The 27006-nt window shown below is 37.8% G+C and overlaps 1 protein-coding gene across 1 annotated transcript in view; it reads left to right on the top strand.

Annotated features, from left to right (window-relative positions):
• The window catches only part of LOC137277832 (uncharacterized), a 101956-nt gene that overhangs the window by 39247 nt on the left and 35703 nt on the right, over positions 1 to 27006 (top strand). Inside the window, exon 2 of the mRNA XM_067809795.1 lies at positions 8975 to 9089. Within this exon, the coding sequence (XP_067665896.1) occupies positions 8975 to 9089 (115 nt within the window). The remainder of the gene's footprint in view (positions 1 to 8974; positions 9090 to 27006) is intronic.

The following is a 27006-nucleotide window of genomic DNA, read 5'->3' as shown; positions in this document are numbered from 1 at the left end:
GTTTACTTCGGTTAAGTGCTCGGTAGTCGTGTGTGCTCATAAACCGTGTCCTTCAGCTGAATGGCTGACATAAATGGATCTGTTTATTTGGTAGTGAATAATGGTGGAATTATGTTTCTTGACTGTTGTTGATTTGTGTTTTCTGATACACTATTGTTTTATGTATTTAGTAGCTGTTTTTGAATCTTATGGAGTTCTTACTCATAAAAGCTATGTTGTCTGAAGACAGTCAGAGGAAAACAAACCCATTTATATGATGCTTTTGTTTTTTCATTTTAATTGGGACCAATTAGAATTGGTTTGTCATAGTTAAAGCTGAAAGAAGGAGTTTTCTATTCTTTTCGGTTCACTGTAGTACCTGTTTAATTAATGCATGTTGTAACTGACAACAATTATTTCTATTACATGTTCAATAATGAAAATCAGCTGAGAAGGTCTTGCAAGTGAGATTGAAGGGACACTCCTGTTTCTTGATGCGTAGGCCCTGAAAATATCACATTTTGACTGTAGCAAGTAAACCCATTTAAACTGAAAGTAGACCCAGTAAGTTCGGAGATTGAGGAACCTGAGGAATTCTGGACTTGCTTTATTTATTGCTTTAATAATATAGAGAGGGCTAGACTCTAGGGAAAATAATGTAGTGCAGGAACTGTGAGACAGGATAACACAGAGTTCGAGGTTTACAATACTCCGCCAAATCTAGATTTCTTAAAGCTAGATTCTCTGGGTCACATTCTACAAAGTGAACTTAGCACTGGCTGTTGTAACCATTTGTTAATGTATATCAGGGATTGTTATCATATTACGAAGATCGCCTGAAGGGACAGGCTATCAGACAATTTATTGAAGCAAAATCTTTAAAAAAAATACATTCAGAGACTTAATTGTAAGACAAAGCTTATCACAGATCAAACTGGCAGCCACAGCTCTTCAGTCTTGTGAAATACTGTTTTCCCTCCCATCAAGAACTGACTGAAATGTTGTACATCTGTCTCACAGTTGATAGACTGAAACATTTCCCCTTCTGCATTCTGCAATATTTATGAAATGAAGTAACCAGGTAAACCTACGTTCCTCAGGTTTAGAATATCTCATCTCAGTTTAGAAGGAACTGTTTGTCTCTATTCAAATTATATACATTCTGAGACTAAATGTTATTCTCCAGGTCTAGATTTCCTACAGATCTGAAACATCAGGCTCAGATGCTTCCTTCTGACTGGGGATGCTTTCAAGTTGAATGTGTCTGTTTGTTGTATCATTAAATGCTTTCAGAGACCACTGTAAATGTATTGGTGACCCCTAGCACTACACCCTGAAAACTGTCCGACTGCATGATGACAGGTATTATGCAAACTCGTGCCACTATGCCTGTTTATTTATGAAACACAGCCCAGGAATGCAGTACCTGGGCACTGTACATGTCAGCTGTCAGTCAAACAGTGTGATTGATGTAACAGGCTCCAGTTAATGACATCTACTGGTGGTGTATATCGAGCTTACAACATAGTCAATGAGCTTGGTGTGTGAATGCTGGTGATAGTGTGGTGTTGAAGGATGTGCTTGGGATACCAGATATAGTTGCAGACCGTGTAGTATTGATTCGCTTAGTCTGGCTAATACAGCAAATGTACAAATGAAAATACAGTGCAATCATGATACTGAGTAAGTTTAGTTCTGTGCTGTAGCCAAACAAATTTTGTTCACTCATTAATGGTACTTTATCTTAGATTATTCTTTAGGCCATTCTTTATTTCTTGTTGTACGGATCTGCCTGCTGTATTTTTTCAAGAATAAGAAAAAATATATAAATTCATTTTCCCCAATCAAAAAGTAAAGTCCTAATGTTTTCATTGTAAAAATGTAAACTCACAAGAAAACTCATTTCATAAATTGGCAAAAGTAAAATACTTTGAGTATTTAGAAGGAATATTACTTTGATTGGAAATTATATTTTTATTTTTTTCCCCACCTGCCTTCAGTTTTCAGAGGACAAAACTCCATAAAACGAAAAATAAAGTTGGTCTAGCCTTAGGCAAATCAGCAGTATGGAGTCCTCTTGTAGTGAGTAAGTGAACTATAGTTTATGCTGCTTTCAGCAATATTCCATCAATATAGGACATCAGAAATAGACTTCACACATTGTACTCGTGTGGGGAATGGAACCTGTGTCTTAGTCGTGATGCAAGAACTCTTGAACCACTAGGCTGCCCAGCCATCCCGCCAGGATAATAAATGTTTGAGGTTAGAAATTGAAATGCACTGCACAAAGCAGGCCCAAATTCTGCATTGTTGCTTGGATATGCTGCACTAGTTCTTCACTGACCAAAGTGTGTCATCATATCCCAACTGTGTAGATTAATGTTCTTGTTATTTATCACTGGATTTTCTGGTCCAGACTTAATAATTTACAGACAGCCACTGTATGGCTGGACTATTGCTGAGAGCAGCTTTACAAGCCAACCAACCAATGACCCAGGCAGTGCAATGTACCACGGAGGCCTGGAGTAGGCAAACAGACACGACAACCACCATATGTTTACTATAGAAATACCCAGGTATGAGTGGTTAGGATTTGTTTCTTAGCATTTTCATCAATACCATAGCAAAGTATATGTCATGGAAACAATAACCATTGTTTAATCTTTAGTGAAGAAAAATATTATTCAAGCAGTTTTGAGACATGATCACTAGTGAACCCTACAATATACTCGGGTAACCAATCTTGTCTAAATGTTACAGTCTAAATACTAAAGTTTATCTTTTCTTCCATCGCTAAAGCATGTGGGAAATATTGCGGTATGATTCATCCAAGGTTCCTTTTCTTAAAATATTCCTGTGTCTTGTATAACCACTGTTTTGTAAGGACATGTTGAGACAGTCATCATGTATTATGACTGAGGGTTTCATCTTGCTTTTCTACTTGAGGAAAGAACAATGCTTGAGATCAAAGAACAACATGCACACCTGAGAGTATACCAACATCCTTTTAGTGTCTCTGACCATTGGCTGATGAAGCTTTAAGCTGAATGTGGTAGATAGACTGATAATGTACAGGTGGGTTTCTTACTAAGGTGTGTTAATCACGCAGTATGTGTGATAGTTTATGATTTATCACTGCCAGTTCTGAAGTGATCATAAGACTTGCCAAGTTTGGGTTATATAACTTCAGGCCTACCATACAAACGGTGAACAAATCATCAAAACTGAAATCATATACTCCAAAACAGAACACAAATCGCCAAAATAGGAAAATAAGCTGCCCAAACAGCCACAGTATCCTCTAAAAAATTAAACAAATGCTCTGTAACAAAATGTAATTGTTTGGAATTGAAACAAAACTTGCGTATCAGCTACAAGAAGAACGGTTGCCAAAGCTTACAAAAAGGCAATCATAGCTTCTAAAAATGGCAGTCATTATGAGCATCCCAAAACGGCATAAATGTCATCAAAAAAGGCAGCTGGGGGTGACGAACAGTCTCTGTTCAATAATGTTTTTCATCACCATAAGTCTAATCTTATAAATTTGATATCAGGATGTAGCGCATCAACCCCAAAATGTATTAAGCTTCAAACCTCAGTATAGTGTCCATATTTCTCAGGGTCAGGCTTGGGATACTGCACAGTTTGGTCACTCGTTTGACTTTAATATTAGGATTTGTTCTGAAAATTTCAACATTTGAGTGAGTCAATATATGATTGTATGATGGTAACTCACTCATTCTCCAATTGGAAAACATTATGTGATATAGGTGGAGGGTGAGGTGCATGTGTGGACATGTGATCTAAGGCATAATTGTACAGAGTGAAGATGTGAAGATATCCCTTTGGACAAAAAAGAAACTTGTAATAGCAGTTCAAGTCCCAGTTTACCACATTAGGTGTTACCAAAATTGCACACATATGAGACTTGCATCACTGGATCGCATCCTTCTGCACTAAGCTGACATGATCTCTGACGAAGTGTGGTAAGCCCAGTTCTCTCGTGAAATGTGCCCTAAACACCTTGTATCAGTATCCACATGTACAGATAAGTTGTGTATCTAAGGAAATTATATATGCATATATCTATGTGAAAACTCCATTCCTATTTAAGTTTGTTGCATACAAGTATGCTTGAATTTTTGTAAATATTCAATAAATTTGATCTTATATGCACAAATAGATAAAATAACAGGTATATTGAGAGGTTCTGTTTCAAAGCATGAACGTGGCAACAGTCTTCATATTTGATGGTTTCTGGTTTCTCATGTTTGGAGGAGATTTCTGCTGAATAATTAGTAGACTAACACTTACGCCCTGAATATGTATAATATTGATAGTAAGAAAAAACCCATTCAAATTGAAAATGAGCTCCAGAAAGCATCTGAAAACATCTGAACCTGTGGAAATCTTGACTTGCTTCATCTGAGGCTTTAGTATTTGAAGGAAGACTGGGTACCAGGGGAAATAATGTTCAGGGATTGTGACAGACTAAATAGTTAGTAATACAATGTATATCAGTAGTACTGGGCAGTGTGAAAGAGTTAACAGCTCTGTTGACAGATGGACCATCAGATGAAGTTAATATGCCGAATGAGTTCTGAATGAGCTTTCTCCTATTTGAGTAAAATCTATATTTTCTTTTGCATTTCAGGCTGAATTTTTATATCATGTAAGTGTAACAGCATCTGTTATCAGGAATTCAGGTTTTGCACTTTTACAAAGAAACTGAAAAACATTCTGAGCAATGCAGAAATTCTTCGTGTGCAGCGAGGTTGAAAAGTTCATGTTGGATTGATTTTTGCATAATTCATTGCGTAAGGATTCGATCGTTACAGTGGTGGCTCAGTGCTGTGGTTGTGGAGGGAATGTAATCTTTGTTGTCATGGAAACCAATATTTGCAAGGTTGATCGGTAATGTTAGGGAAGTGAAACAGATTGGTGACTTTCTGTACTGAAGAGCTTTCAGCTTCTGTGCACACAGTTGTGATCAGTGCATCTTCAGGTGGACTCCTTGGTCAGTTTGGCTTGACAAGATTAGTTATTTGTTACAAAAGGTCCAGTGTAGTGTGTCATGTTTGCATGTGTGGATGTTGTGAAAGAATTTTTATGCTCAGAGTAAGTGTTATATAGAAATGATCAGTCATATTACTGGTAAACTGTGAAATATGATAGAAAGTAATAAATGGGATTAGGTTAGGGTATGGTGAGGCGTGCATTTTTGGTATGCACATGTTTATGTGTCTCAGTTATGCAGTTTGAGGCTCATGATGTTGATCACCTGATTGTCTGGTTCAGACTCTATTATTTACAGAGAGCCAACCTGAAATATTACTCAGTGCAACGTTCAACAACAAACAACTGTGTACATGTCTACATGTTTAGTGTTTGTGCCAGTTCTGAAAGCAGAGTCAGTGAAATAAAATGTAGTATGATTCTGACTAAATTGTGCCATGCTTGGTACAAAAGGTGACAATGCTTGTCATAAGAGGTGACTATGCTTGTCATAAGAGGCAACTTACAGGATTGGATGGTCAGACTTGCTGATTTGGTTGACACATCATGGGTTCCCAAATGCGCAGATTGTTGCTCATGCTGTTGATCATTGGATTGTCTGGTCCTGACTTGATTGTTTACAGATTGCCGCCATATGGCTGGACTATTGGCTGAGTGTGTCATAAACTCAGAGCAAGTGGATAATTAGTCAGGACAAGTTACTCTCTTGAAGTTACTTGCCCTGTGGCAAGTGGCTCTTAAACAAAATTTTGAACCTCTGCTTATAATGTCAGCCCAGTTGTACAGGAGAAATTTCTACCAGAAATGCTGCAGATGATCATGGAGATATAAATAAATATGTCAAAAACTTATGACAGACTGACAGATTTAATTTAATTTAATTTGATTAAAGTGTTTCAGTGTCACATTATACACAACAAAAATGGCATTTACATAAATAACTATTACATAATTGGATAAAATAATATATATATATGTAAGGCACTAGTGCTTAATTAGATGCTGTGATGTGGTGGAGATGGTGTTCAAATCAGGTGTCAGACTTCAACCCAAACAGCAAGGTATCTCCACAGCTTGATGTGTCTGTACCAGGCATTTTGGTGCATGCTGAAAAAACACAGCTGATTGTCTGTGAGATTGGCAGTGTTACGCAAAGAAGGTTGATAATGCTGTAGACAGTTCTGGTACATGTTAGTGCCATCAAGTACACATGTAGTAGAGAAATTCAACGACCTGATGTAACAGGTCTTCTGATAGAGATGTACCATTGGTGTGCGTTTGTAATATGGTGTATGCCATGCAGGAGGCAATGTGCACAGTGAACTGCAATAGCAATTGAGAAAGCGTTCATGCTAATTAGTGTGTTAGTATTTTGTGTCTTTTCTTTCCATGAATTGGGTTTAATGTTGCCAGAAACACTGTTGATCTTTACTCGCTTTATTGTTTCCAGTATGTGTGGGTTATGGGTGGCTGCCACATTTTGCTGTGCAGAGTTGTGTCCCTTGTCCCTTATTGTGAGTTCAACTCCTGGTCCATCCAAAGTAAAACTTTCATTCTCTCAGCTCAATACCTGTTTGTTTCATCAGAGTGGTAAAGGGACTGTACATCTTCCCACACAAAGCTCACATGCCTTGTTTTTCTGTAGTATCACAGTACCTTATATAATTTTGGTAGTTTTGTCAGTATCATACATGTCCTTGTGGGGTTAAAGGGGCACTGATGCGGAGCTATTTCCGTGGACTGGTGTAAACATTTGTTACTGTTTTTCTCCCGTGAGTACCCGGATGATATCACAGAATTCGTGACTGGTTCGTGACCTCTGCTGCGCATTCCGTAAGCGCAATTGATAGTTTAATTATAGACAGATCAACTTAGGTGAAGTCATTTTTACTTCATAACAAATGTATGATGAAAACAAACGAAACACTTTGAAGGTTAATCATCTGCCAGTGGTAGAAATGGTAAAAAACTAATAGGACGGAAAAATAACGAAGCCAATGTACGTCTCTATATTTTGTCTCATAACCCTAATTAGTTTATTGTCATATTTGTATGATTCTGAAAATTAATAAAAGAACACACGATCTGCTTATACTCATAGTAAATGTCTAACATAACAGCAACATTTATACATTGTGTAGATTGCCAATGTGGATCCTATTTCACACACATACGCGATCTAGTGTGTGTTTTCTGTCATACAGATTCTGCTGAATGCTACAACAAATAAATTAAAACAAAATGCAAATAATGAATGTAAAACAGACTAATTTTATAGCAACAATGTCAGGCTACTACCTTGTTCAGGAATGTATCCATCAATATCCACGTAAAAGAATTCGTATTCCATTCATCTGCAGCTGGTAAATAATCCTGCTCTATGTCGTGTGTCTTACAACTGTCTAGTTTGCGAAAAACACATCGTTTCACGTCTTTCGTTGGTGAAAACCAGATAAACCTCTCATTGGTCTCCCAAGATAGCACACCTGGCAAACTAATTGTATGATGTCCACTATTCTAAGTAATTTAGTTAACCAATAATGAGCAATCAATCAATCAACGCAAGGGTGGTTAATTCTTTGAAGGGAGGATGTTGTTTTTGCACTCACTCTTTACGACAGGGTGTAGTCATCTTCACACACTGCCTTTTGACAAATCCGCTAGAAGATAAAAGTAATTAATCAATCAGTGTGTTATCGGTTAATCCTTTGATCGATGTTTGTTTTTGTAACTCAGCTGATAAACCCTCTTGCATCACTTACATGCACATATTACATAACATACAATACATTTGCCATTACAGACCTTAATTTATAATGTTGAGTATTTACTCCAGACAGGAGAAATGCCAAATGGGAACCTTTGTTGAGTAACCAAAGTGGTGTTACTACTAATTATACCTGTTATAAATTCATTAATTGACCATCCAGAGAATGATGACAAATAACACGTGTAGGTTTACACCATCAAACGCGAGTTACAGCAAGGAAGATGTAATCTCTGTGTTGCATGCAGCCTGAAAACACTTATGGGCCGAAACTGTTTTGAGGATACCAACGGAATTTCGTTACATGAGGAATACACACAGGCATTTGCTGTGTACTTGGGTAAATAGGTGAAATAAGGGTTTGTTTACGTAAGAAAATTTTCAGATTTCTCTACCAAAGGCAAAGTCATCGTTTTTTGTTTACGAATTCAAATAAATCAACTGTGTGTTTTTATTATCATAAATAATAAACCATTGTAGTTACCATAGCTACGAAAATTTACGTATATTTGCTATCACAGCTGAACCAACTCTCAAAACTACCTATATATATAAAGCTTTGCAATCTTCCGTACTGAAACAAATGGCTTGCTACGTGCCTGTAGACATCATATTTTCATGTAACATGATTAAATATCGAGGTTAAAAACACAGAAATAGGATCAAATTGGATCAGAAACTATACCATCCAAGCATCCGAAAAGAACTACACTGCTGGGATATTTGGTTACGATCAGACTAGGGACACCATGGATATTTTTAAACAAATGGCATATGATGGGCATCCGGCCTCCTGACTGTTTAGGTGAAGAAATTCTGCTAATATGGACAGGAGCCCAGTTCCTTTGTCCGTCACGGTCGAAGGAGCGGGCGCTGACCAATTTGCGGTTTGGTTTCGTAATTCGACCGTTGGCGAGAAACATTATTCGCTCCGCATCAGTGCCCCTTTAAACACTTTATCCCCTTTAACTGTGTGGCAGTTCCATTTTAAAACAGCTCCATAGCTCTTCATTCTGGTAGTGAGAGGTATCACGCACACACTTATACATGATATCATTAAGAAAAGTGGTGTTACTTCAAAAGAACTCATAGCAGAACTGTCACAAGCCACTAGAGTAACCTTGACAACCACTATACTCAGGAGCACATGTGTATCAATTAAATGCCTCTATCCACTATGTACATGTCTGATAAACCTTTTTGTCCTTGCAGACAAGTCCTTTCCCAGGCACAGCTTAGTTCTGGATCGCAATGTGACGTGTGAAGACATTCCTGAGGAGAAAGTTGGCAAGTTTATCTCCCACACATGGACATGCCACAACATAAGGTCAGACATCTTAATACACCTCCTTGTTTGCTTTAAGAAGCCACCAAAATGGGGATCTGATGGTTAATTGAGGGTATTTGAATGATTTTATGCCACTGGCCTTCATTTTTATTCACTTTTCCTCCTAGTAGACTTTGTTGCTAAACATTCACTTATTGTGTTCAACAGTCAAAGAAAACTACTTCTATGTATGTCATCAATCTGTGCTGTATGAAATTGATTTGATTGGTCCATTGTTTTGACACTAGCAGGAACAATCAGCTGGTAATTATTGGAATATATACAGGTCTGGATATCAGTCAACAGTTTGTTTTAACATGTAGTAAAGGGTCAAAAGTAAAACCAACTTTTCATATATACTAAAGTTAAGGACCACCCCAATATTTAGTATTATAGTACTTGATAGTTCATAGTATTATGATACATATGATTCTTAAATATAGAATTTTCTGGTGTCCTTAACCTTTTTGTTGATTGTATATTTGTGGTTGTATATTGTGTAAGGAAAGTGACAACACTCTTGACAACTGGTCCGACTACTTAAGGTCTATGTTGTGTGCTGATTGCTCTCTGTTTGATTGGCATTTGAGATGTTGATGAACTTTAACAAAGGCACACTAGTTCATGGATAACAACTTCTTTATCATACATTATAAAGAAATTGATATACGCATTTCGTGTGAAGATGGGGATATAGTATTAGGCTCATACCTACAAATAGCAGTATTTTAAGAACCATTCTCTAGATTCTTTTCATATTTGGTACATAGGTTCATCATAGTAAAAGACCGGTCTCAGTCAGGTTTTGTGACCTTTACCTTCATTTCAAAGTCACAAAGGGACTTTGGCCTTTTACCCTTTTTTGTGAGATATCTCAAGAACCATTCCCAGAATTTTCTTCATATTCATCTCCAAGCTTATTCTAAAGAGTTAGGCACAGGGCCCACTTGATTTTGGTGACCTTGACGTAATTTTCACGGTCATGGCGACACTTTGAAGATTTCAGCATGTTAAGGTGCACGTTAAGCTTGTCAGCAAGATACCTCAAGAACCGTTCTCTGGATTTTCTTCACATTAGACGTCAAGCTTCATCTAGGGAAGAATTTGGTGACCTTCACTTAATGTTCAAGGTCTTGGAGACACTTTGATGATTTCAGCATGTTCACCTGCATTTTAAGCTTGTCAGCATGATATATCAAGAACTGGTCACTAGATTTTCTTACTCATCACCAAGCTTCATCTTGGGAAGGTGCATTAAACTACTACCTTCTTTTTCAGGACTTTGTAAGTTTGATGTGATAATTAGTGGCAGGGGATTATGTCACCTTAGTGACAATGCTTGGGATGACTGTTCTGTTGTCAGTGTGAAAATCTTTTAAGTAGTCTTAAACCGAAGAGGTGCATGCTGTAAAAAATCCCATCACCCAACACCCGGGACAAGTCAGTTTTCATTTCGGGCAGTCAAATAATGGTATCTTACTTATCCATGGACTCATAATGAAGAAATTAAACTTAGCAATCATAATAAAGTAGAGCTAGTAGAGTGTAAAACTATCACTCTTCGATAAATAGCCCAGTAAAACATTAACATCACGCATTGTGTCATAAAATCAGGGCAATTGGAAGATTAGTCAAGACAAGTTACTTTCTTTAAGTCACTTGCCCTGTGGCATTAGTGGCTTTTCAAAATATTTCTGAACCCCTGAGGTGGTGGGGTAGCCTTGTGGTTAATGGGTTCACTTGTCATGCCAAATTCTCAAGTTCGATTGCCCACATGGCCACAATCTGTGAAGCACTGGTGTCCCGTGATATTGCTGGAATATTGCTAAAAGCAGCGTAAAACCTGAATTGCTGACTCATTTAAACCCAGCACACTGTTTGTTGGAAAGGCAGGGTTTCTGTTAATTTGAATACCCACAGGATGAACACCCTGGGACAATGATATGCCATAAATAATAAGGGTTGGGTATAGCGAAAATATTTGTATTGTGATATATTGGGATATGTGTTGGCATATTACAGTGTGTATTTCATGATATTGTGGAAGTGTAATGTTGATCACATGTTTTTAGGTAATGAAATTACTGTTTCCTTTCTTTTGAAACAATGTCACTGGCTACTTTAAGGCTCAGAAGCATTTCCACAAGATATCAGTTGAAAATGAAGACATTGATTTGGAACTGGAAAAAAAGTGTCTACAGCGGCTTTTGGCTTGTCTATCCTTACAACAAGTGCGGTACTAACCTATGTTTTTTGTTTATAGGGTGCCATTTGAACATTCTCAAAAATATCAATGAATAATAATATAAAGAAAACAAAAATGTTAATTGTATTTTTTACTACTCCACAAATATTACTGATCACATTTAATAAATTATCAATTGCATTGGTTGAACCAGTTCATAAAAATTGTTCTGCAGTATGTCATATTGTGAAGTTCGAAGTGCAATATGGTGGTTAACCGGTATTTTCGCTCAGTTACCAGGAAAAGCAGAGTCAGTTTGACTCAAGCCCCTGCAATGGATATCCAGCTTTATCATCTTCCCATTTTCTTTAACCCACTGATGAAAAAACCATATTGGAACCTGATGGCACAGATAAAAAATTAAGAAAGTGTAAAAGTGAAAGTGAAAATGTAAATCCTGAAAAGTAAGACATCATTCGATAAATGCCTATTATATGCTTCACCATGTTCTCAATCTGGAGTAGAGCTGGAATTATGGTCCAGTGGTGTCATTCAATAATTTGAAAAAGGATTGATGCATATAAATCTATAATTCCACATCATGCCTGTCAGAGACCAGAAATAGCCATCTAATAGGGAGTCTGTGAGCAGCCTGTTCCAGCAAACATCATGACCTACTGCTGGAAACGGCGGCCATACTCTTTTTGCCCTCAAGAACAATGACGCAGTCTCAGAACCACATCACCTCCAACACTTACTTTTGCTGCCTGCTCATCATTTGGATCAGGCAGGATTTAATTGGATCAGATGGTGTTGTAGGTTAAGATATTCCTGGAAAGGCTTGTCCACTTGTTCCAACAGTACATATGATTGCATTGCCATTTTTCTGGTAGGTTCCTGTTGACTTTGCTGATTCCTATTGTTACTGCTGACAAGAGATGGGTGTGTGATAGTCTGTCGTACAGATGCTGAAGTATATATATCCAAGAAAGCCCATGTAAGTCTAGATTTCCATAGCTTCTGAAAATGAAGAAAGTCTTGGGACTCCATTTTATTATATTATTATTTTTCACTGTGAACATTTTTTCAGTAAAATATGTTCATTTCAGAGACTAGCTGCTAGTCTAGGTGTGTGCGGAAAGGGTAATTGCAGTGCTAATGTCTATGAATAATGCTATGTGACAGTTTCCAGATTGGCAAGATCGCATTTCAAATAAGGAAAGCTTAAAGTGTTTCATGGTGTTATTATAACATATTGCCCAGTGATCAATTTGATAGCAAGTTTATCTCATGGGGAATGGACAAAACTATATAGTTTCAGTACTGTTAGTTGTAATTTAGAAGGATGTTTGACCTGAATCCACAAATAATACCATTCATGTCACAATGTTGGGGAAATAGTTTGTTTTACAGTTTTTCCACTGAAGATAAATGACCAAGTTACATATTCTTGAAAAGTAAATTGAAGTGTTTTAGTTTCAAGCTAAGGCCAGACCAATTTTATTTCTTGTTTAACAGAGGGAGGAGAGAAAAAATGATCACAGTAATATTCCTACCAAATGCTGAAAATGTTTCACTTTGGGCAATTCACAGAGTGTACATGGGACAAGAAAGTTTTTGTAAGTTTACATTTTTTGCCAATAAGAACATTAGGATTTTAGTTTTTTGAGCAGGCAAAAATTTTTTTCTTATTATAGAAAAAATGACCAAAGGATCTGTAAAGCAAAAAATATAACTGGTCTGGCCTAAAGTCAGTATTCCCATAAAATAAGTCTAATTTGTTATTTTCCCAGTTTTTAATAAGTAAATGTTTTCTTCACAGTGGTGATAAACTGAATGTAAGGGTGATGAGAAGAGCAGTGAATTAGAAATGACTGAATTACTTCAGCTGAAGAACAATAAATGAAGGATGAATTCTGAGACATAAAGTCAGCTCAGAAAAATGACAGTGAAATTCTAATATTGATTGATGAGTAGTTGAACACTTGGTGCCCAAGAAAGTTTTATGTAATTTTATTCCACCTTCACACAACACACATGGCTGATTTGCAGGGTAATGACTATCATTTTAAGGAACAGTGTGGTTAAATGCCATTTTGAACATTATTAAGGTTATACAATGCATGTCAGTTTACTTATACTGAACAGCAAAAGAAACAACTCAAACATGTTTTTAAATAGACAACATAAACATGAACACTTTTGCGAGATTTCATTTTTTGGAACTTGGGTTTCTTTTGCTGTTGAGTATAGGTTTGAAGCCTGAGGGGATGCAGTTCACTGATGTTCACTTCTTTGTTAATGCGAAGACCTAGGTTCAATTCCCTCCATGGGTACAATGTGTGAAGCCCATTTCTGGCATTCCCTCAGCATGATATTGCTAGAATAATGCTTAATTATTGTAAAACCTCACTCACTCACTCACTCACTCACTCACTCACTCACTCACTCACTCACTCACTCACTCACTGTGCCCCAAAACAACTGTTCATAGTGAATTGTGGTGCCCAAAATGACTGAATGCTTCATTGAACAAATCAAGATAGCTTGATTCAAGCAGGGGAAACAGTGAGAACTCTCACCATTCAGATCACATCTCACTAAAACAGTCTCACACCAAAACAGTATAACTTGTGAAATGTGTCATAGCCCTATGCCAATCAGCCCCTTATATTATATTCAGTTTCTGGGACTTATTAGGTTCATTGAAAGAAGCTTATGTGACATGTTTGAGTTATAGATGGCCTCATTTCACCAGCTGACAGAAAATATGAGATATTCATCATGACCATGCTTCATAATGTTATTTGTGTTTGCCCTGATGGATGTGTGTACTTTATACAAACCCATGAAACATTCTTAAGATTACCAGTAGTTATCGTAACAAGGGTAACTATAAATGCAATGATATTCTTACATTTATACTGAGGCATATGTGTGTGTTTATATTCAGTCCTGCTGGCCCATTCCTTCAGGGCAGCAGACATTTTGTATTAGCATTATTACATAAATAAGCCAGAGGGTCAGTTTGATTAACTTTCCGATACTCGATAAATTTCTTTGATATTGGAGAGCTGACAGTGACTATTTATCATTTCTGTTCTTATTTGGTGCAGCTTTCATCTGACAGACTGACAGAGTCATTCAGGATGTTTATGTTGTTGGCTGGTTGTTTCTTATACCACATTTATTAGGGTTTGTTTACTTTATGATAAAGTTGGGACCAAGAAATCTGAGTGACCATATCTTGTGAAACTGATAAGAAGGTGTTAGGACTGAAAGGCGTCATAACAAATTCCATGAAATATAGTTACCCGATAATTTCTTTGCTAAATATTTGTGTGTTTCAAAAATCTCAAACATAAAATGATAATTTAGGAAGTGTTTCTGGATGGCTGAAATGAAGCTCTAAGACGTTTTTAATATTGGGGCTTCAGCTTTTTCAGTACCATTACATATCTGCATTTTCTAAATGTGTATATTGTTACGAGTGTGTATTTTCTGTATATTTTGTGATTAATTAGCCAATAATTATTATTGGGTCACAACCCTTAGTGTTTTGAATAGTAATTGACTTGTGACTGGGTATAACTAGCTCTCTTTGCCAAATAATACAAAATTTGAATGTTTTTGTTCTGTTTTGTTGGTTCACGGGGGATTTCTTACATCGTTTGTCACAGCAACTTCTTAGCCGTAACAATGTGTTAATAATTATCTCTGTATGAGGGATTGATTAGCTAAGACCACATATTATCCCTAAGTAGAAAAATGAATGCTACAAACTCTACCTAATTTTGTAGTCTCATTTGTTCCCAATTTTCTAATCTGTCTGAAGATGTGAGGTCAGTGAGTGCAACAGTGTGTAGATTGTTTCTATGGAAAAGCACATCAAACACAACAGTTACCTTACTTCTTAAAGTTAGTGCTTATTATTGTGTTGTGTATAGGATGCTGCAAAAATGGAACTGTCGGAATCATTGTTCGAGTTTAGTGTCAATTCGGTAGGTTGGTTTATCCAGTGTCATGTAGTTACATTCAACATGAAGAGTGTGTCATGACCACAAGCCTAAGGCAGGCATGCATCTTGTTACATTCAGTAAGAACACTGGTAGATCCAGTTTGAACTTCATTATAGTACTTTGGTTTGGATCAGTTTTAGTTTGTTTGGAAACATTGTTATTTTTGGCTGGATAGATATAAAAATAGGACATTTTGGTTTGAGAAATAGGAGCATCTGGAGTTTGAGTACAGTGGATTGTGAAAGCATTTTCCGAGCATTGTGATTTGCTGAATTTGACAGACCAAGGTCACATTTCAAATAGTATGTGTTTGCTCCTTACCTCCAGGCATGGAGAGTTTTTAAGATGTTTAAAGAATGAACAGAGCTCCTACTGCTTTTATCCCAACTAGTGTTTCTCGTTTTCTCATGAGTTGGTTGGGTTTTATACCACTTTTAACAATATTCCAGCAAGTGAAACAAGTTTCACACATTGTTAAATGATTGTTAAATACTGTCCTGCATTTTGATCTCTTTTACCTGTTTAGAGTGTTACAAATGCTCCCTGATTTCTCAGGTGATCAGTTGATGCCTTTGCATCTGTTTGTTATGAGTGCCACTGTTGGTTCATAGTTCATAATGTGCTCACATTGGTACAGAATGTAGATGTCACTAATTCATCATGAGGATGAGGATCATTAAACACGGACTTTGTCTTCAGTGGAGACTTTTCCTGGAAATGGAATACCTCTGTTAGTTATATTGTTAAGTTATAAATTAACCCAGTGTTTGAACTCTTTTCACTTTTGTATGTTTGATGAATTTCCTTTTTTGGTTACAAACATTTTGTCCTTCGTATGCACACTGTTGGTGCATAATGAGGAAGGAAAGTGGTGTATGTACAGTGATGCAGGACATGAAGTATTCGCAAAATTATATGATCTGGATAAACTGGAACTTTCGGCTATTTGTGAAAAATTTGAAGAGGGATTCTGACTGTCAAAGATTTTGAAACAGTTTAGATGATGCCGATCAGCGCGATGATGATCATGGGAAAACTAGGACAACCTCACATTTTCCTGCTCAAGCTTTGGCATTTCTAGCAGTTCAGGAATGCCTGAAAGGCAAGCAGAATTCTCGATCAGCTTCACAGACCAATTTGTAACAAGCACCGTCATGTATATAATTGACATTTTGTATGGATGAGTGTGTTTGCATTTGGAGGCAATAGGACATAGGTCTGCTAATGCTTCTTCGTCAGGAGTGTAGGATTTGAAGTGTCACTGGGATCTCTTGAGGCACTTTTCCGGTGGCAGATATTAAAATACAAATAGCCATGAGATGTTTGTCTTTAATTTGATTTTCTTTTTCTGTGGCTACTATAGCTTTTATGTATGGAGGATTCTTGTCATGTTGAATAATTAGCTTAACAATGGGTCTGTGTGAAATCTCTAAAATTTATGTGGGTAGAGAAGTTGTTTGTATATCATTTCTCATAGAAAACCTAAATATGTAGGTAAAGTATGAAACAGAGACGTAATTTTATGTACTGACAATTATGATTATGTAACTTTTATGATTTGACAATGTTATTTCCTAAGGCCATAATGTTTAAATGAGAAGTTGATAGTTTATATCCGTCAATAATTTAACAATCATTTCTGCCGAGGCATGATAATTAAAATAGTTACACTTCCCCTTTACGATACATGTTTGTATGTGAAGCTTCTGTAGGCCTCACTGTGACCATGCATACTGTATAATCAATGACAAACAGACACATTACATCTAATGCCTTGGGTGGAACACTGGTCGTCATTAGGTGTGTTAACCCTTCAGGTGCTATGTTGCTGTAGTTTCCCATAGACCACAAGACCAAATGATTACCACGGTGACAACCAGTAATGCTTTTGATGTTTTGACTTGAAACTTTTGCAATCTAGTCCTAGACTGTTTTTGTAAGTGATTTAGTGCGATTAACAGTATGAGATCATATCGGGTTCATACAGATGGGAACTGAAGTTAAAATGTACAACTTTAGTGGAGACAATCATGTTAGTTCGCCATTGACAAATGTGTGGAGTTAGTGCTCTTTTGTTTGTTATGTTGGTTCATTTTACTTTTCAGTGAGACTTACATTAATCTATACAGTAATTTGTGCCATTTGAAACAAAGGAAATGTGTTTTCATCATGGCCTTAGCTGAAAGCGGTTTTAGGATAATCCTCTTTGTTGTGAACTAGTAGTCAGTTGCCAGTCAATCAGCGTTGCTTCCATACTTGTGATGGAGGATGCAGATCAGGATTGGTCTAATGCAGGGGACTAACTGACATGCTATAATCAATACTTAAGCCTCATAATTGCAGCACAGACATGTTTGCTTTCCTTCAGCTGTAAATTACCAGTTATTAACCCTTCTACTTTCATATAGATGTTACAGTTCTCTCTGCAGTGTTGTGGCCTTCAGCTTTGGTGAATAATTTGTTGTTTGTTGGTAGTATACCCATTATTAATTGTTTTAGAGCGTTCTACGTAGCCTAGTGGTTAAGGTGTTCACTTACCACACAGAAACCCAGGTTCAATTCCCCACATGGGCACATTGTGTAAAGCACAATTCTGGTGTCCCCCGCCATAATATTGCTGGAATATTGCTGGAAGCAGTGTAAAACCGACCATGCTCACTCACTCACTCACTCAGAGAGTGTCAATCAATGATTTAGCAGGTCACTGCTAGGAGAAAGCGAACAATGTGAGTGAATATATTCATTGCTGACTTCATGCAAAAAGGAAGTTTGCCCAGAGGATAAGCTGTATGATCAATATTCATTGTTACTAAGTATGAAAATTTGATCTTGCAATAGGACTTTATCTGGATGTCAAAAAAGTATATTTGGACGAGGGAGAAATTTGGACAAGTTTTGGAGGGATTAATGGTTTTAACTTTTTCTAATTCGTCTGAAAAATTAGATAGATAAAAATTAACTTTTAATTATTTAACATGTTTTCATAAATTCTTAGCTTAATAGATACAAAAAATATGTGAAAGATAATGATTTAAACACCAGTTGTGTGTGTCGAGGCATCTCTGTCAAGAGATAGTGTTCAGGTTGTCTCTCAGTGACGACGTTGGCAGACATCATCTAGCACTGCCTGTTAAATTGCCAGAGGATGAGGGTGAAAAATGGGGGCATTAGAGTTTAAAGAAAAGCAAAGAAAGAATCTGTTTCATGTACAGTACAGAATGAGCTGTTTTTGTCCTTACTTCCATTAGTTCAACACAGTTAGCTCAAGGAAACTGAAATTCTAACAGAAAAACAAAAAACACTTTCATCAAGAGACACATATTTGTCGCAAATCTTATTATTTCAGTTTTGTCTGTTTTTAATTCTCAGAATTCAAGATAATTATTGGATACTGGAGCCCCTGCAAAAACTTGCAATAATTATACAACCCAGGACAAAAATATGTTACTCCTTTTTACATTATGCCAATCATGTCAGAAGAGTCGATGAGTCAATTACGTGGTCACTGTTTTTGGTTGCACAAGTGACAGTCTGTGGAGATTCTGATGTCATTGGCATCAATATGAATGACGTGGAATTCAGCTACATGTTTCAGAAAACTCTTGCAGGATGATTGATTAAGGGTTTTGTCAGTAGTTCAGTTTAATCTAAGACAATATTCTTTATCGGGTCTATCCCTAGAGGCACTGGTTCAGGGAATTCCATTGAATCATGTCTCCATTACTAGGTTGTTGTAGCATAAATGATACATTGCGTTAGCACTGTGAGTCACAAATGCATCTCATACAAAATGTAACATTTTACTGTGCTGTTTTACCTTGATGTGTTTACAATGATGTGTGTTTTATCCACTGTGACATGAAACCAAGACAGAACCAAGACAGACATGGAAACTACTGGGTTAGCTCATGTCAATGTTGCACTGGTAAATGTAATGTACCATTATTATGTCGATGTAGGTAGACAGAGTCCAGTTGTTGATTGGAATAAACATTTGAGTAGTTTTGCAGTCTCACTTTATGTCATTGAAACACAGCGACCACTGACAAGTTCCATATACCTGCCTCAAGCTGCTTCACTCAGTTGGGCTCACCTTATTTCATAGACTAATGCTTAGTCCCTGAATATATAATTTTGACTGTAACAAAAAGCCTATTTAAATTGAAAGGAAGCCCAAGGAAGACCAGATTCCTGAACCTGAGGAAATCTATGCTTGCTTCATTTAAGGCTTTAGCATTGCAGAGAGGGCTCGGCAGTACTGAAAAATAATGTGGTTCAAGGACTGGGAGACAGACTACTTATATGACTGCTTGCTTTGCAGAGAGGGCTCGGCAGTAGGGGAAATAATGTGGTTCAGGGACTGGGAGACAGACTACTTATATGACTGCTTGCTTTGCAGAGAGGGCTCGGCAGTAGGGGAAATAATGTGGTTCAGGGACTGGGAGACAGACTACTTATATGACTGCTTGCTTTGTAGAGAAGGCTAGACAGTAGGGGAAATAATGTGGTTCTGCTGGGACTGGGAGACAGACTACCTATATGACTGCTTGCTTTGCAGAGAGGGCTCGGCAGTAGGGGAAATAATGTGGTTCAGGGACTGGGAGACAGACTACTTATATGACTGCTTGCTTTGCAGAGAGGGCTAGGCAGTAGGGGAAATAATGTGGTTCAGGGACTGGGAGACAGACTACTTATATGACTGCTTGCTTTGTAGAGAAGGCTAGACAGTAGGGGAAATAATGTGGTTCAGGGACTGGGAGACAGACTACTTATATGACTGCTTGCATTGTAGAGAAGGCTAGGCAGTAGGGGAAATAATGTGGTTCAGGGACTGGGAGACAGACTACTTATATGACTGCTTGCATTGCAGAGAGGGCTAGGCAGTAGGGGAAATAATGTGGTTCTGCTGGGACTGGGAGACAGACTACCTATATGACTGCTTGCATTGCAGAGAGGGCTAGGCAGTAGGGGAAATAATGTGGTTCTGCTGGGACTGGGAGACAGACTACTTATATGACTGCTTGCTTTGCAGAGAGGGCTCGGCAGTAGGGGAAATAATGTGGTTCAGGGACTGGGAGACAGACTACTTATATGACTGCTTGCTTTGCAGAGAGGGCTAGGCAGTAGGGGAAATAATGTGGTTCAGGGACTGGGAGACAGACTACTTATATGACTGCTTGCTTTGCAGAGAGGGCTAGGCAGTAGGGGAAATAATGTGGTTCAGGGACTGGGAGACAGACTACTTATATGACTGCTTGCTTTGCAGAGAGGGCTAGGCAGTAGGGGAAATAATGTGGTTCAGGGACTGGGAGACAGACTACTTATATGACTGCTTGCCCATGGTTTACTGTGTTTGTGTTCAGAGTATGAAAGGGTATCACTGATCCAGCCCACATTACACGCCCTATCCTTCCCAGGATCAGCTGTTAGTTTCAACTACATAGTCAAGATTTGTCAGTATTTTTTTCATTAATTTGTCAGAACTATATGCTCGTTCATTGGGCACATCTTAAATGGATGTGATTGGACAGCATCACTTTGTCATGTATGCTTCATATGATGTCGTAAGGATTTTGTGTTGAATATGCACTCAACTTATCAGATGTTGAAACGAACAGGGATGAGTGGCTTTTTGTTTCTTTGGAAGTAATTCAGTCTTATCACAGAAAGTGAGACTGATAAATCTGGGGTGGACATCCCAAGGTAATATAGATCTGATTTTCCACTTCAGTGAAACCCTTGAGAATGGCCATGGTTTAGCAAACCTAGTAACATTAGCTTGTTGTATCTGTGATTCATGGTAGAAGCCTTTGCTTTATACAGTCAGGACCTGGATCTAATGACACTTGTATAAATATGCAGTCTTCATTGTTTGTCTTCATGGGAGCCGTGAAGATCCAGGTTAGAATTGATCTCCATCAGCCCATGCTTGTCATAAGAGGTGACTAACAGGATGAGGTGGTCAGACTTGCTGACTTTGTTGATAATGTCATCGGTTCCCAATTGTGTAGATCAATACCCGTGTTGTTGATCACTGGACTGTCTGGTCCAGACTCAATTATTTACAGACCACCACCATATGGTAGGAATATTGCTGAGTGCAGTGTAAAACTAAACTCACTCACTCACCATGTGACCCATACTATTGCCTGAAATCTGCTGGCATGTTAAAATGAACTTAGGCAGAGAGGAAATTTCTGAGAAGTCTGAGAAATGGACTCTATTGATTTTCTGGGTATAATGAGATTAGGTTGTGATTATTGAGCTGGTAAGAGATCTGGGGCTCCTTTCACAAAGCACTAAGGTGATCGTATGTCACTAAGCCTTAGTGCAATGTTAAAGAATGTGAGTTACGGTTAACCTTAGTAAAGACTGCTTGGTGAAAGGAGTCACTGTTGGCTCTAGTATGATACTGTCACATGAAGTTCTTGTGAATTTCAATACATACCACCTATTTGTTCAATGAAAGATTATTTTTTCAGTGGTGTTTTTGAAACAAATATTTTGTAAAAATGAAAGATGTTTTTCATTTTCATTATGTTTGTCTTTTTCTTAATGTCTGACTAAATGGAACTAGATCTAAGCTGAAACATCCAGAGACTATAATAGATCTTTGAAAATGTGAAAAGCAAAATCACCCATCATGGTAGGGTTTCAGCCAAATTTAGTTCATCAAGTTTGCCAATCAAACTTAATCAAGTAAGCTAAGATAATCAGGTTTGCTTTGATTGTAAGAAACAGCTAGAAACAAATTTGATAACATAATTTAGAAAAATTACTCAAGTAATGTGGTACTGTTGGGGTCAGTGGCTCTCCTTGATCAACAGCATGTCCAGTTGATGTGTCATCCAGCTGAATTCATCGATCAGGATCTATGAGTGGACCTGAAAGAGTGGACCTGAAAGAGTGGACCTCAGTAGGTTCATTTCCTAGAGAAGCAGTGTAAGTGAGTAACTGAATGAACCATCTTGTAAACAACCCCTGCAGATCATCTATGTTATGCTTGTGGACTGTTTGAGAGAGACTGAGACCAATGGCCTAGCATCAGCATGCAGTGTATGTTACAGCCTTTGAAATCCTTGCAGGTCAGCTAGCCTGAGACTACTACATTAGGGCTATAGTACTTGGGATTTGTTTCTTTTTTGCTTTAACTTTGAACTAAACGATCAAGAATGTGTTGTGTTATTATTTTTATAGGATATTTTTGAAGTGCACATATTGATGAAACTAGTACATGCTCAAGGTGCTGTTATTTTTTTGTTTGAACAGGGACTTGTGAAATGTGTTTTTTAAATTTGAAAAAAATGCTCAACATTTAAAGATTTAGATACAGAAGTTCAACATTTCCCCAAGTCTATATTGGAGGCCAAGAAGATTGTAATGTAGATGTTGTTCTTTAGAACCTGCTACCTGATTAAAAACATTCACCAATTTCTGGCCGGAACCTTAAAGGTCTTAAGCATTTAAATCATGGAACGGTGGAGTCATTATACAGTTGTGTTGATCTCATGACTTGACCTTGAAAGTGGTTGCCAATAGGATAAAGCTCCTTGACAGAGGCATCAGTAATCCTCAATAGGCTTGTAAACTACATCCTCTGGCTGTGAACTGTACGTTGTTGGACATAGGCCAAGAACAATGTGTTTGGATGTGGCAAGTGTGTCTGAATATTTATCCTGATAAAATAGTATTGAATTTCATTATGTGTAGATAGGATGTACTTGAAGTAGATATTTTACCTTGTAGATCCACACTTTCTGTAACACAGCAGTTCATCTGTTCATAATCAGTGAGTCAGGTTTTACACCGCTTTGAGCAATATTCCAGCAATATCATGGTGGGTCACCAGAAATGGGTTTTACACATTGTACCCATCTGGGGAATCGAACTCAAGTCTTCACCCTGATGAGCGAATACTTTAACCACCAGACTACCCCACTTAGTGGATAGAGCATTTGCCCTGGAGGGTGTAATGATGTTGGAAAAAGACATTAACAGGTGGTATGTGTTGTTATGCTGCTTGGTGATTTGATGGTGTGTTGAGAGTCAGTATACTGGATTATCCAACTGTGGTATCTCGATGGTCCACCATTTAAACCCAATATCAAATGCAACTCATGCAGGCAGGCAGACAGGCTCAAACATACTCAATCATCTCTACTCAAGTGAAATAATTATGATTGTAAACCAAAAGTCACAGTGTTCTGTAATCTGATTGGTCGAATGTTTCATTTGAAACCTCTGGCTGACGCCGTCGGTTTCAAATGCATTCCCGTGCTTCAAATACTCAAAAACACCCGGAAATTGGCCAACACATGATGTTTATCTCCTAAATGTTATGCAAAACCCCATGTGATCTTGTTTCACCTCCCAGAGTTAAAAACATACAGTTCCTTCTGAAAATCTTAAGATTAGTCTGTCATGGAAAGATAAGGTTAAATAGCCTAAACCACAATAATGCTTCAACCACTAAGGCAACCCCACTGCCCCTGTTCATGATCAGTTCAGGCAAGTCTGTAAGTGAGACATAGTGTAACATTTTTGACTTGCAATCCTGAAGTAGATCCTAAATGCTTTCTCATAATAACAGATGTAACAAAATTGATTTATTTTAATGTTATTTGGAATGCCATGTGGTTTTCCAAAGAAGATGGCCTAAAGTTTCTATTTATAATGTTTTTGTTACTTTATAAAGGACCTTTTTTAAAGTCAATGTCAGTCAAGCTTGGGTGGCTGCTAAGGTTGTCTAATGCAGATTATGTACATAGCTCAATCACCAAGCAGTGGTCGGACAGCCATTGCAGCTAATATCTTCAGTGACTATCGAAAAAAATATCAAAACCCCATCTCAGTATCAGCAACCATGGCACCAGCTGCTCCACAACAGCATTTGGAACCATTACAATATGTTGATAACACTAAACTTAAGCTACAAAGTGTCAGTGATTAACCTCTTTCTTTAAGCCTATCTTCCTGTTTTCATTACAGGAGTGTACTCAAGGAAGGTTAGTCTTGGGATCAACTGAAACTCAATATTGGAGATTGTAAAAGTGATTAGATTAAAGTACACTTTGTCTGCAAACCTTGGTCTGGCGGGAGATTGAATGTTCCTGATTCTGCCATTTCCAGGCCAGACGGAAGTATTTGCCATTAGTGAATAGACATCGTGCATCTCCTGATTCACAGGTTTAAAGGTGTTGTCTCTCTTGGGGAGACTTTCTGTTTTTCATGCTGTATTTGGCCTTTGTGTTTGGAACTTGCTCTTAGACTTGTTCACCCATGTGTTTTGTTTGTGTTTTATTTTCTCGGTTTTGGCTCTGCCAACTTTTCTGTAAGTGCCAGACTTGGGATGCTGTGCTGATGCTTGAACACATAAATATATTTTACATTTGGATTTTTGTATCACTGCTTTGTTCACAGTATGTCTGGAAAATATTTGAAAAGATATTCTGCCAGCAATATTTAAGTGTGTGTCTTTGGTGCCATTTGCCTCTCAGACATCACTGACTCAGATCTGTGTCCAGATGAGCTACCATGCGGTTACACTACCTTTTAACCTTTTATCATGTGAAGTAATAAGGTCTTTTGTGATGAAAATAACCTGGAATCAAGAAACGTATGCATCTCCACTCATCTGCTTTGATGACCAAGATGATAGCAATCAGTGTGTTGTTTCACGTAATTTCACGTAACTGCATCAACTCTGCATGGACAGATCTCTTAATGTCTGAAACACATGGAATTATTGAAGTCATGGAGACGTCAATCATTTGCTCCCTGCTGAATGAGCATGTAAGAAAGTTTCCAAAGGTTTATTGATGATGAAGGATCAAGAACAGAAGAGGCATGACAAGTACACGAGTTAGTTGTAACGGCTGGAGATGCAATGTTTCATTAGCTACTCTGCAGGAGGACTCGGAGCCATCAGGTAGTCTTGCGGTTAAAGCGGTTAAAGCGTGTCCTCTCATGATTTTTATTTCTGGTGGTCCCACTGTGATATAGCTGGAAGACTGCTAAAAACTCACTTCAGGAGGACTATTGCTGAATTGCGTAAAGAACAATTTGCAGTAAAGGTCAATTGAGAAGTGAACAAATATTCGTTAATGTTTGTGTCAGAATTTTAATTTAAGATATTGCTTCTTATGACTACATTTCAAAGACCAGATGTTGTTTAAATCCTGATTCACTCCCATAAGGGGTGGTGGGTAGCCTAGTGGTGAGAGCATTTGATCATCATGCTTAAGACGTAGGTTCGAATCCCTAAATGGCAACAATGTGTGAAGTCCACTTCTGGTGTCTCATGAGCTTTGATATTGCTTGAGTATTTCTAACAGCAATGTAAAAACATGCCAACTCAGTCCCATGACAGGTTCATCAACATCATGGTCATGCTCAATGGTTTTATTTCTGGGAACACCAAATTGGTTTCAATATCTGTTCTCCCCAGTCATGTTTTCAGGTGTCTGTTGGCTATACATATGGCTTTATCAAAAGGACTGAGACCTTTGCTTAGGGCTCTCTCCAAGCATTAGGTTGGCGTGTGATATCATTGGGATACTTTTCAAGGTAGCATTATACTCAACCCCCTCCCTCCCATCACATTTTTGTTATGTGTTTAGTGTTGATGCTTTAGATTTCCTAAAAGTCTAGAGAATAACCGATAAAAATGAATGTTTGTATCTATTTACCAACAGAAACTGTGACTTTACCACATAGAGCATCTTTCTTGGTGGAAATGTGACCGGAAGGTTCTCTCCTGAATTTGATCCTAAATTAGCCCAGACTAGCCCGAAAACCCCCATGGGGCAATCATTATCCACACTAATTTAAAGTTTCTTGTGCTTCAAGGAAATGGGTTTTCTATGAAAAAGAGAGAGTACTACCATGCAATGATACCAAAAAATTGAATCAGGATGTGTTCTGGAATCCATGTCAGAGGTTTGCTTTCCAGAGAGGGAAGTAATTGATAAGTTCAAGAACATGGTAGGATCACTACTTCTCTTCCTCAGAAACCTCGGATCAAAGATGCTGACGTACATGGTAAGAATCACAATTGTCGATGGCTAATGGATACAAAACAAAACACATCTTGTGAAGACCAGGAAGTAAAATAAGGTGCATGGCAGTGTCAATGTTGTTTGTGAAACACACTTGAGTCTAATATGAATCTTTTCCTTTGTCTCTGGTGTGAATAAAACTATCCATGTTTAATATTCTGGAAGTATGAGTGAGAGAATTATGTTTAAAGTCACTTTGAATGTGAGTGAGTGTAGTTTTACACTGCACTCAGGAGAATTCCAGCTCTATGATGGCGGTCTGTAAATAAACAGACAATCCAGTGGTCAACAACGTGAGCATCAGCCCCAGCAATTGTGATGACATGTCAATCAAGTCAGTGAGTCTGATCACCCGATCCCATTAGTCACCTCTTACAACAACCATGTGTTGCTGAAGACAACTCTGATATGGATCTTCATGCATAAACACCACTAAATTAAACAGAATTCCAGTAGTAACAATCCAGTGGTCAACAACGTGAGCATCAGCCCCAGCAATTGTGATGACATGTCAATCAAGTCAGTGAGTCTGATCACCCGATCCCATTAGTCACCTCTTACAACAACCATGTGTTGCTGAAGACAACTCTGATATGGATCTTCATGCATAAACACCACTAAATTAAACAGAATTCCAGTAGTAACGTGGCATGTGA

This window comes from Haliotis asinina, chromosome 3 (assembly GCF_037392515.1).
Source record: "Haliotis asinina isolate JCU_RB_2024 chromosome 3, JCU_Hal_asi_v2, whole genome shotgun sequence".
NCBI lineage: Eukaryota > Metazoa > Mollusca > Gastropoda > Lepetellida > Haliotidae > Haliotis > Haliotis asinina.
The sequence above is the reverse complement of the archived record's forward strand: the minus strand, read 5'-3'. Positions and strand labels throughout refer to the sequence as shown.